At 39.2% G+C, this 13,017-nt stretch overlaps 1 protein-coding gene and 1 long non-coding RNA gene across 8 annotated transcripts in view; one reads left to right on the top strand and one right to left on the bottom strand.

Moving 5' to 3' along the window:
- The window catches only part of LOC309542303, a 220,030-nt gene that overhangs the window by 203,102 nt on the left and 3,911 nt on the right, over positions 1-13,017 (bottom strand). The window lies entirely within an intron of this gene.
- KERA (keratocan) lies at positions 6,073-11,676 on the top strand. 2 transcript variants are annotated; one of them, XM_082241028.1, is made up of 3 exons: positions 6,073-6,237; positions 7,766-8,658; positions 10,294-11,676. In XM_082241028.1, exons 2-3 carry the CDS (start codon positions 7,773-7,775, stop codon positions 10,458-10,460), a joined length of 1,053 nt encoding a protein of 350 aa, XP_082097154.1. In that variant the 5' UTR covers positions 6,073-6,237; positions 7,766-7,772; the 3' UTR covers positions 10,461-11,676. The 2 variants fall into 2 exon arrangements, with proteins under 2 accessions (XP_082097154.1, XP_082097155.1); XM_082241029.1 differs by lacking the exon at positions 6,073-6,237 and adding an exon at positions 6,276-6,448.

Below are 13,017 nucleotides of genomic sequence, written 5' to 3'. Positions count from 1 at the left end.
AGGATATTTGTTGATAGGTACAGCTTCCAATCCAAGACTGCATTACCTCAGGGACGGCCTCTTCCCATATAAACCAACCTGGACCCTGCATTCATCATCTGAGACCCTTGTTCATGAGCCTCATCCATGAGAGGTCCGGGGGGAGGCAACATGAGAATGGGCCTTTTCTGCAGTGGCTCCATTTGTGGAATGCTCTCCTCAGAGAGACTTGCCTGGCACCTTCATTACATTTCTTTAAGTGCCAGGCAAAAATGTTTCTCTATAAACAGGCCTTTGGCTGATTAACATTCTATGACCTTTTAAATTGGGGTGGTGGTGAAAGGGGGGATTATTGGTTTGTTTTTGTTTATGTATTTTATGTTCTCATTTTGTACTTTTATGCTGTGAACTGTCCTGTAATTTTAGGATGAAGGGTGATAAAAAAATTAAATAAGTTCAGCCATAAATCCAATCCTACTAAGTGATTGCTGGCAAGTCTCTGAAGCTCAAACACCAGAAAAAAGGTAGGATGCAAATTCCACTAACAACAATATTATTACAGACCCATGCACAGTGAACCCTCCCCAGGGATCAAGGCATTAAAGAAAGTGAACAAACTGGACAAGAAAACACTCTGGTATTGTAAAACTGGTCACAATTTTATCAATTCCAGATGGAGGTGGGATTTGACTTAAGCATTGGGTGTATATCCCTCTCAGCCTCCTGGTGTAGGGCTGAGGCATGACAGGGTCGAGCCTAGGATTAATGGGCTATCCACAAGATGCAGACCTACACAGATGGCCCTCCCAGGCTGCTGAAGGCAGCTCTATGGACCATCAGCCAAATGCCTTGGCTTTTGGACAGAGACTTCCATCTAGACGAGGCCTAGGCAAACTCGGCTCTCCAGGTGTTTTGGGGCTACAATTCCCATCATCCCTGACCACTGGTCCTGTTAGCTAGGGATCATGGAAGTTGTCGTCCCAAAACATCTGGAGGGCTGAGTTTGCCTAGGCCTGATCTAGACCTCTCTAACACGCCTTTTCTGAGGTTGGGGTGACACACCACTTCACCCCCCACCTGCTGTTAGACTAGGATTCCCTCTGCCAAAGTTGTGACTATTGCTATCAGGAAGGCAAAACCTGCAAAGGGAGCCAATCTGTTTGAAGACAAATTCCTTCTGGGCTCCAAATACAGCAGGATGGGGGCTGCTTGAGCCTGGTGGGGCAGTGCCTCATTCACCCTAATGGACCCGCCTTCAAAGATGCCTCTTTGTCACTTGTATGTTGCATCCAGAAGTGTACTCCCTCTGAATCATTTAGCAGTTGTGGCTAAATGTGTGGAACTTCTGTTGGCAGACCTCTGGTAGAAGAGGTAGGAAGAGCTTAAGGATGGTGGACACAAATAAGTTATGGTGCTTTAACTGCTTCAATGGGATCTGGAGGAGGAGGAGGAGAAACAGAGGGTGAAGAAAGAGCTGTGCGTGAAGGGAGAGCCTTTCTCCATCCTTAGGACCCCCTGGGAAACTCAATAAATCTTCTGTACCTGGAACAGAGTGTGGAGAATGCAGCTGAGTGGGACACAGCTGTTGGCAGCCTCAGGAAGTACCATCTACCTTAGGCCTGCCCATAAAAAACAAGTAGAGTGAGATACTAGGGTGATATTTGCTGTATCCATGAACTCCTTGTTGTGAGACTTTTGTGGATGTACATTTTATAGGTAATTGTATTTTTGTAATATTTTGTTTAAGCTGTCTGTTGTTGCTTCAGTTTTTTGTACCCTGCTTAGAGATATTTTTAATAATTAAGTGATGATGATGATGATGATGATGATGATGATGTAGAATCCACACTTTTAATACCCACTGCCTCTGTTTCTAGTGTATGATGGATACATTTTTTTAGAACTATCAAGTCCCAGACTCTGTAAAAGAGCCTCGTGGCTTCATTTTCCTCTAAATAATCCATCTGCTAGATACAAGTACTAGACAAACCCATAAAAGCACAAATTCAAACCAGATTTGGTATTTCATTTAGAATAACAATGAATAATTTTTTTCCCAGAAAGCTGGTCAATATCACAGCCAAATTGATAAAACAATAGCTAAAGTTTCTATACAACTGTGTTTCTAATTTATTTTTCATTCCTGCCTGTTGATGTTACCCTTCAAATTGGTAGTAGAGGAGTTGTAGCTCAATGGTAGAGCACATGTTTGGCATGCAAAGGTCCCTGGTTGAATCCTGGCATCTCTAGGTTGTAGGTTTTTTAAGCAAATCTCAAATAGGATGGCAGGAAAATCACCTACTGAGTGAGACCTAATTCAGTGTAAGGAAAAGTTACTTAAGCTACTTTTTCTCTAGCAAAGCAGATGTACTAAAAATAAAATACTATGCTTAATGGTGTTTAATGTGATACTAATGGCAAAAGAGGCACTAAAATGTCTTATTTTTTGTAAGTCATGGTTCTCAAAACAGTTCCGGGAGCCACAAACACCCTGTGCACTGCTGCTGCCAGTCACAAAGAGCAAAGAAGAGTATTTTATCATGGTCGTTTACATCCTTCCAAAAGCACTGTGACAGGAAGCGAAAAAAATAGCCCTGGTAAAGTCATTCCCTGGTTGGAAAATAAAGCTGTCTGTCACAGAATTACACCCCACCCACTCTACCTCGCATTTTCACTTTATGGATAACACCGAGTCAAATGTGGGAGCTACATCAAAGTATCAACCTGAGGAAGGACCCTAAAAATGAAAACCTTTCCAAATCTCCAAAGCAGTTCCAGCTGCTTTGGTTCAGACCACTTCAGATTAAACTTGTTCGGATGTGCTCCAAATACATCTGAAGTGGGAGCATTCACCTCCAATTCTTTCCTTGACTGAGTTCTTTTGTAGAAGTTTGGGCATATTGATTGGTTGTCCTTGGAACATTCTGCTCTGCTGCATCCTTCTAATAAATGCTTTTATTTAGTTTTTCTAATCTAACAACACAAAAAAATGTGCATGTCGCAGTCAGTTTCTGATACATATGTTACTAAGGCATCCCATATTTCTACAGAAAAAGGTTTTTTTCCCCCTTACATGATGACCCTAATCTAGATTGGCTGAGGTAGGCAGAGACCTCCAGGTATCCAGCCTGGGGAGGATGAAGCCAGCCCGAACTACCAGGAGTCGCACTGGGATCCGGGGGGCTGCACATGATCACATAGAAGGCACCCCCATTTGATGTGGGGAGCGGTCATTTGTTAACAATAGTCTGCTTATTAGAAATGTTTATATAGCACTAAATGAATGTATATTTGTCCGGAATGTGTAGCTATCACAATACATAACATCTTAGGTGTCTGTACATATTCTGCAAACTTCCATAGTTTTTTCCATTGTGACTTCACACTTAGACTGCAACGCTGCATCCTCCCTCAAGAATATGCCCAGAGGCTCAAACTAGAGTGTTCCTTATTAATAAAGATGAGGGTATGTAAAATAGACAATTGACAAACCTGTGTTAAATGAACCAATAGAGGTCAAACCAGACATGACATTAAAAGTGTATTTGCATTTATGTGCAAATTTTAAAAATGCAAACAGAACCCATTGTTGAGAGGATGCATCACAGCATGTGTGAAGTGAGAATTTAACTGTTTCCTCCCCTGCTGCAGCTATGAGAAAGATCACTATTCCGAAACCGTATTTCTATTAGGAGGAAAGTCCCTTTAAGCACCTATGGGGAATTTCATGCCACCGCAATAAAAGCTTCAGAGTAGCTATTTTATTCAAGACCAAAACAAGAAAGGGTTAAAAAAATTCCCTCCATACATGCTACAATTTTGACAGTGATCACACACTACCACCTAGCAGCTATTTGCATTTAAAATGAAGAAGTAGTGCATGTTAAATTCAAATATGCATTTTAGTAAGTGGTTGCAGGTCAGTGGAAGAGATCATGGCTTTGCATGTAGAAAGCCCCCGGTTCAGTTTGTGGCATCTCCACATAGGGCTGGGGAAGATTCTTGTCTGAAACTCTCTTTACCCCTGCCAATCAGTGTAGGCAATACTGAGATAGATGGGCCAACAGATATATGGCACTTCCTGTGTTCCTAATGTCACATTTATTCTGGCTCTTACTCTGCATCCTTGCAAAAGCTTGCACAATTCCTTGGTGCAAATATGAATGCTTCTCTATACAGTGCATGCAAGGCACCATATTATGATCACATTTTGGGTTTGATTTTTTTAAAAAGTTCAACATTAGTCAACAGTATGATGCAGCAGCAAAAAACACACACACCCTAATACTATTCTAATGCATCAACAGAAGTATAGTGTCCAGATCAAGGGAAATAATAGCACCACTCTACTCTGCTTTGGTCAGGCCACACCTGAAGTACTGTGTCCAGTTCTGGGTGCCACAATTTAAGAAGGATATTGACAAGCTGGAACCTGTGCAGAGGAAGGTGAGCAAGATGATCAAGGTTCCGGAGACCCTAAGTAATGGTTGGATGGCATTCTGTCATGGGTGCTTTAGTCTAGATTTCTGCATTGCAGGGGGTTGGACTAGTGGACCCTTAGGATCCCCTTTCAACTCTACAATTCTATGATTCTCTGATTAAATTGAATACAAGAAAGATTACTGAATACAAGACAGATTAGGCATAGTTTAACCCCACTAGAATCCATGGAACTTGTCCATTTAAAGATGCACAAACGTTCTACAAGTTCTAATGGGAACAATCAAGTCCCAACACCCTCACCTGGGAAATTAAATCACACAGTAGGTACGGAATTGAAGTAAGCATGTTCCTGATTGTAGAATTAAGCACACTTTCCATGGATCACATTGAAAGTGTTTCTATGACACCTGTCATTGGTTTTCTTCCTTTATCACTACTATTTTGAGGAATGAAGAACTCAATGCTATAAAACATTGTAATTATATGCTTTATTAAACCAAAACGCCACAGAGTTAGAACTAAAACTGTTTTGCATTACAGGAGCACTTAGATACCAATGGAGGGATTGACCCAACATGCCCCAGCACTAAAAACCCTAAGCAAGAATGTTTCCTCCCCAGGGCCCTTCCCGCCCCACTATCAAAATTGGGTTGGGGGCGCGTGGGATTAAGAGAACCCCCAGAACAACATGCAGTGGGTAGAGAAGGGTAGTTAGCTGCTAGGCTTGTACAGGCAGAACACTTGTACTAGCCCAACACTGAATTCCACCCCAAGTCCTACTAATTAAGCAGAAACACATTTTGCTGTCAATATTTCAATCACAGTTTCTTTAAAAAAAAATGTTTTGCAAATGACAAGTAGTCAGGTTGTTAGATTGGTAATGTTTTTGTCTTAAAATCTGCCTGTGGTTATTGGCCAACAGTAGAGAGAAACATGCGCCCTTGCAAGTGGCAGGTGGAGGTTGGGTGAGTACCATGCTAGTGCTATTGATACTTGTGCCTTGTGCCCCAACAGAACACTACAGGCAAGTTGTTGCACATCAGTAACGGCATGGAGGCACCATTCCAATAACTACCTCCTACCCCACTTTAGTAGTTGCATCAGCCAATTTCAAAGCAAACAGATTCTTCAAATCTGGAGACCACTTTATGTTTTGTTTTATTATTATTATTAGTATCATGTGGGATACATATGATTCTCACTGCAAAACTCTTTATGCTTAAAACTAATTAGCATAAAAATTATATCAGGTGGCAGAAGTCAGTTCCATTTCTGGAAAGTTATTCAAAAATAACATATGCAGAATAAGCATCAAATTATATCAAACTATTCTAAGAGTATCAAAGAATTTCTTAGCAAATAATCTTACTTACTTTTCCTAATCAAGAATCATATCTTTAAAAACATTCCTGCATCTGTTTTTGATCATAATCAAATAAAAGGTTTCCGCAGGAACAGATGGCACAGTTTTAATGCTTTGTTCCCTAATTAAGATGAAAATGATTTATTAACATTTTATTATATATGTAGTAATGATTCCTTTTGCCCAGTCTATTCATTCTTTTAAAACTTGAGTTTAACATCTCTGGGAATGACCTTAAGGGCTGCAACTGTTTGATGTGAAAGCCAAGATTTCCTGTACTTTAGCATGAAGGTGCTGAGGTGCATAGCTATTTTAAGGGTTAACAATTGTAGTCATTGATGCGTATATATTAGGCTGTATTCATAAAACACTGCGTGTTGCCTGAGTCAACCTCTTACAGTCTAACCGCAGTGACCAATAGGAAGAACAGAAGAGAATCCAAGAAAGCTGAGGTAAGCTAGATTCTCAAGCATTGTCAAATTAGAAACAACAGAATGTTAGGTGTCTTGGGTAATGTGTCTGGGGATTACTGCTGCATATTTAGGGTTTTATGCTACAAATTTACAAGAGCTCAGACTACAAATAATGTTAAAAGGAAACAAAGACTTTTGTACTTAAATGATTTCCAACAGCCACCAGAAATCATCACCTAACCTGTACAAGGTAAAATATTTCAGTTACTCATTATAACAATGTTGGTATATATTTCTTGTAAGAGAAAGATGTCAGAGACATTGTGCTAAATCCAGTATGACTTTCTCTGGAAATAATTTAGTTTCTCTCACTTGCTCTTCTTTCTATTTTATTACTTCAGGCAGTATTCTGCTATTTTGTGGACAGCAGTTTCAAAGCCTGTTAGCTCTTTTCAGCTGTTGGACTTTAGAGAAGCAGCCGTTTAAAAAACAACAACCAAAACCCATGTAAGGCATTGGTTTTCCCTTTGATTCAGTGATGCTTATGACTTATGATTTTCTTTAATACTTCCCCCCAAAAAACCCCTCCAAACCCCCCCAACCTTTCTGCACCAGTGTATCCAGCTTATTTTCTTTCTTTCTTTTGAAATGTTATATATACTTACTTTTAGAAAACCAAGACAGACATAAAAATTTGGGATGCATTGTTGCTGTATAATTACTACTGCATTGTAGTAACTTGGCTTGCATGTTAGGTTTTTTTAATGTATAGCTATGGAAAATGTTAGTTTTAATGTGAACAATTTAAAAAAAGAACTTGACAAAGAAATCTGAATACGTGGCCAAGCAATAAAAGTGAAGTTCTAGGGAGAATTTGTTTCCTAAGTAATTTACATTTTAAAGAGGAAAGCCAATAATTTGGGGCACAGGGGAACGATTGAAGAAGAGGAGTAGATTTTCAAACACAGCTCTCTAGACTTCTAGGGAACATACCCAGCAAGCAGCTGTTAAAATATTCTTTGATCTTTTTCTTGTGTGTGATGAGAACCAGGCCTAGAAAATAAGATCCATATGCCTTCTCATCTAGGAGTACAAAAGAAGATGTGAGTTTCTTCATGGAGGACCAAACTAGGACTGGATAGCAGTCAATAAAGGCAATTATGTCAGTTACTGTATGCCACCTCTGTTTTGGGTGATGTTTTGGGTGATTTTTGCACATTAAATATTCTCCCTAGTTTGGAAAAAGGCAAGTTTTTAAATGTTACTGAAATTCAGTAAGAGAAGCAAGCTCTGTCTCTAGCTTCTTTTAAACATGAACTGAATGTGTGCACACTTACCATATCTGGAAAAGGAATGAAATCCAGATTGAAACATACTATACTTAGAGTCATAGCTTGTAGTTCCCCCTGAATTTAAGATACGACCCTTCTTTTTTCTCTTGAAAAAAGTTGTGACACCATGCAAGACAGCATTTCACCCTTATAAAGGAATGCACATTGTTGCTTTCAGAAAAAAGATACTGTGGAGATGTATACTTTCTTATAACTATTTTCCCCTTTTCTCCAAGGTTAACTATGAATGTACAATTGTATTCCAGACTATTGGTAGTCTTCTTGACCAATACCGTGTGGACTCGTAATATCAGGCCAATGTATGATCAGCCTGATACATATGACTGGTCCTTCTACAGCTTTGAATGTCCACAAGAATGCTTCTGCCCTCCTAGTTTCCCAAATGCCTTATACTGTGATAGCAAGGAACTTAAAGAAATTCCAGCCATCCCAGCAAGAATCTGGTATCTCTACCTCCAAAACAATCTCATTGAAACAGTTACAGGGAAATCTTTTGTGAATGCCACACAACTAAAATGGATAAATCTGAACAACAACAAAATTACCAGCAATGGAATTGAAAAGGGTGTATTCGGCAACTTGAAAAATCTGCTCTACTTATTTCTTGAGAATAATGAGTTAGAAGAAGTGCCTGCTCCATTGCCATTGAGCTTAGAGCAGCTGCGTTTGGCAAGAAACAAAATCACTACAATCCCCGCAGGGGTCTTCAACAATATGGAAAACCTCACTGCGCTAGATCTACATCAAAACAAACTGTTGGACAGTACTCTCTCAAGTGACACCTTCCAAGGACTTAACAGCCTCATGCTACTCAACATCGCTCAAAATTCACTTACAAAAATGCCACCAACCCCTCCAGCTAATGTAATACAGCTGTTTTTGGACAATAACTCCATTGAAGCAATACCAGAAAATTATTTTGATGCAACGCTCAAACTGATTTTCCTTCGACTGAACAACAATAAGTTAACCGATAAAGGTCTACCATCCAAAATATTTAACATTTCATCTCTTCTTGACCTTCAGCTATCTTACAATGAACTCACCAAAATCCCATCTATCAATGTTCACCTCGAGCACCTTTATCTTGACAACAACAGGATCGACAGTAAGTGCATATCAGCAATCTCAAACAGAAGTTTTTTCCACAGAAATACCCCTCCCCCACACTCCTCCCGTTTATAGCACAAATGTTGCAGTGCTGTGCACACATGCCCATGCACACACACATGCATTCACAAGTCCAAAAGTGTATAGGTATTAGAAGCAAGCAGTGGCATAGCGTGGGTTGTCAGCACCCGGGGCAAGGCAAGTAATTTGCACCCCCTAACCCGTGGATTTGTGCCCCCTAACCCGTGGATTTGCGCCCCCTAACCCTAACCCCCAGATGTTGCGCCCGGTGCGGCCGGCCCCCCCTGCACCCCCCACGCTACGCCACTGGAAGCAAGAAGAAACCAGACCAGCTCTGGTTTAATGAGAACCTATTGTATTTCAGAAATACAAGTTCTGTACATTTGATCTAAACTGTAAATTCCATTGGCTAGTGACTAAGCCCTATTTTGTCTAACCTCAGTTTTTGAACATAATCCATTCCTGAGGTCCGCTTGACTTCCAAAATGTTTGAAAACCGAGGACCAAAGGTCTGTCAGCAAATTCAATGGGGAAACTTGAGAAATGTGCCTCGGAAGCCATTTGACTTCCAAGGCGTGTTCGAAAATGGAAGCATTCACTTCTGGACTTTTGGCATTCAGCATTCATATTTGTGATCACATATAATGGGATGAGGATCAAGTACAAGGAACATAGGGTCAGCTCCCACAAAACAAATTCTAGCACATGGTTAGAGATCCAAAGTAAAATGTAAATGGGTCTTATTAACTGAAGGGGGGGTGGAGCGCACAGAATGCTCTGTTCACCTAAGACAATATTGCAGACTCTGTGGCCCATAGCTTAACTTCATGTGGCTATGGAAGCCCACAGGCAGAGGAGGAGGAGGAGGAGGATTGAGCTGGGGGAACAGCCAAAGGGATGGATTCACACAATAATGATTTATAATTCACAATAGATTGCCGCAGAAGGAATATACATGTTAACAGAAGAATGGTCCCCATCCCTGACCTAAGGTACACAGATATTTTGTGTGCTGGCAGATCCCTTACCATTAAGCAAACCATCCAAGCATGATACCGGGCCAGCAAAGATCAGCTTAATGCAAACCAGACTGCAATTGCATCACAAGAATAAAACAGAAACAATTAGTGCATACCATAAGCTGCTGAGCCTAACCACAAATCACACATCGAGTCACATTATCACACACATGCATGATAGCACGACAGAATTAGGCATTGCTTCCAAAAACAATTTACCCATTTTACAGATGGGAAACACTAAGAGCTTCTAGTTCAAAGAACAATCACGCTAGAAAATTCAAATACCAGGCAAATCAAAATTACTAGACACCACTCCTCACAAGGAGTGAAGAAGATATTGCCAAGTTTTAAGAGGGAACATGCAGCCTCATCACCTGGTGACTGCTGAGCATCAGGTGACTGCTGATCATCTTCCATGATAAAAAAATAGAAGGAAACAAATGCTGAACTGTGATTCCTCTGGCTTCCCAACAAGTCCTAATCTTACAGGATCATATTTAAAATATTTACTTGGTGAGTTTTTTGTGGGGAGGGAAGACAATGACTCCCAACCACTTTTCTTATGCTCTTGTTTTGTTTTTTTGTTTTAGGTATTAATGGAACCCAAATATGTCCAGTTCCTATCCCAGGGGATCATGTCTATGAGAGGAACTTACCACGACTCCGCTATCTCCGCCTGGATGGCAATGAAATCAAACCTCCAATTCCATTTGACCTCATGTTATGCTTCCGACTTCTTCATGCTGTTGTTATTTAAGGACAGCTTAGTGTTAGCATTATTGCGTTAGTAAACAGGTTTTGCTGGCATTAAACTTGTTAGAATTTCCAGGTGTTTTTCGATCAATTATACTGTCCCCCCATGCAGTTTGATTTTTAATTGTTAGTGTTTCATCACTTCTTTTTCTTTCTCAAAAATACTCTCTTGGTACAGCCAACCTGTCCCAATTATTTTAAATGTCACTCTATTAAGACGATGCTTTTGCTACTCAAATGTATTATCTAGCTGTGGGTTCCATAAAAGTTTTGGCATTCTTCTTCTACACTCTATACATATTGGCCTGCAGATTCAGGTGTAGTACATTTCACATATTAAGCAAAAGTAGAATATATAATTGCTTATTTTGTTATCTTTTTTTTAAAAAAAGAGCATTGCTGTAGATGCCAGATAGCATGTTTAATGATAAAAATAAGTAGCAGAAATCTCTTTCCCACCCTCTTCATTCACGGAAAGTGTTATATTGAATACATTAACAGCTGCAACATTGCTTCATTTTGTTAAAATGGGGCCAAATATCTCTCTTTACAAAAATGAACATGTAAAATCGTACAGTTCAGAAGCTCCATATGCATGGAGCATGGCTTTACACCAGCAGTGATGTTTACACAGTACTTTCTTACTTGTACTATTCCCTCATGATATACCAGCAGAATTGCCAGTAAATTCCACCTGTAAGAAATTTCAAGGTATACCTTAGCAAAGCATCTAAGGAATTTTGAGGGAAGAGTTATAAGATGAATGCAAGTTATGTACATCCCTAAAACACTAACATTGCTACAAACACATTTCACTTATCATTGCACATGAACAGCAGAAGCAGCCTTAGGTATCTGTTTATTGAAAAAGTGCACATAGATATCTGCAAAAAAATGCTTTTGTTAGGAGAAAGGCACATGAACTGTGTTCAAATTTTTGTGCAGGCTTTATTTAACCAAATGTAAACTGGCATAGAAATGGAGCAAACTGAACTTAAAATTGGAAAAATGAGAAAGGGGAGCTGAAATTGACAAATCTGTTCATCTCTACTTGGTAAATGTTATCTTTACCTTCCGAAAAAGTAGATTTGCATGCTAAATTATACATAACTAGAGCCACAGTAGCCATAGTAATTTATTTTTAGTCAAACAACTTTACATGATGATGATGATGATGATGATGATGATGATGATGTTAATAAAGAAATGTGATTCACTAATTAGTTTTTATCATATATTTAGTTTTGAACACTTGACCATGTTCCTTTCTCTCCAATTGCAAATTTTACATGTTTCCTAGCCCTACTCTGAGAAGCCAATCATCGTCCTGTCCAAGATTATAGGGCTATAACAGAAACAACTGATGACCTTGCCACCCAAAGTCAATCCTGCACTAGATAATAAGATAAGTGCAGATATACATAATGACCCAAGCCCAAGCTTTTTGTGTTGGGGAGGGGAATAAGAGAACACATAAAAGCATAAGGTTTTCCAGTCGGCGAACTTATACCATGCTGTTGCCTATGAAAGTCTTAGTTAGTTTGCCTTTAAGTTGCCACAGTAAACCAATATTCCCATCTGTTTGGAATTGCCCATATATAAAATATGCTGATAAGCACTATTAAGAATCTGTGTCAGAAATATAGAAAATGTTTGCTATATGACTGTATGCAAGAAATGGAAACTACAATGCATAAGACCAATTCAAGGCAACACCGACAGTTCCTGGGGTTTTTTTTTGGGGGGGGGGTTGCAGTACTGTCTATGTGAACTTAATGGTATTCTTGAAAGTCCAACAGAAAAGAATTGAGGATGCAGCACAGCAAGGTTTATAAGTTTTGCAACTTTTTTAAACAATAACAGCTGTGTCTAAAGAATATGTTGATGCAAAAGGTGCAAAAGAACTACAACTCAAGTATAAATGAATGTCTAACAAAGTAAATTACAAATGGCACATCACAAGGTACAACTTCACGTAATTAATGCATCCCTTGAACTTGTATTCAAAATATTCATAGCAGTTGTAAAAAGGGACACACATCTCTAGGATCATACCCATCTGTCCTTTTTATGTACCACATGCAAGAAATTTCTACTCAACCAACTGTGTAGCTGGAAAGAATTAAATCATCTATCACTGGCAAGTCTAAAGGAAAAGTTTGCAAGAGCTATGTTTTATATAACAAAGAGTCTCATATTTCATGGCTGAAGGAGAAAAAGTAACTGCTAAAGGAAAAACCTACGTCATATATTATGCATCTTTATTCAGTGGCATATGAGATATAATTAATGTATATTTAGTATTGATTAATTTAACCAGTAAAGTCTATTAAAAGTGTTGAGACAGCTGATTCCAGAACTGCAGAATCATATGATGCTTATTAGGAAGTAAAGCCTACTGTAAGCATGTTTAGGATTTCAACCTAATAGTACCAAACGATACAAACAACTTCATTTTGAAGCTGTAGTCTAATGGTATGCAACTCCACAAGTAACACTTCATTAATTTTTATTTTGAGTTCTGAATTACAGTATTTTCCCTACCTAGTACCAGCATATCT

The sequence above is a fragment of the Podarcis vaucheri genome (assembly GCF_965113315.1).
Source record: "Podarcis vaucheri genome assembly, chromosome: 10".
Classification (NCBI taxonomy): Eukaryota; Metazoa; Chordata; class Lepidosauria; order Squamata; family Lacertidae; genus Podarcis; species Podarcis vaucheri.
The sequence above is the reverse complement of the archived record's forward strand: the minus strand, read 5'-3'. Positions and strand labels throughout refer to the sequence as shown.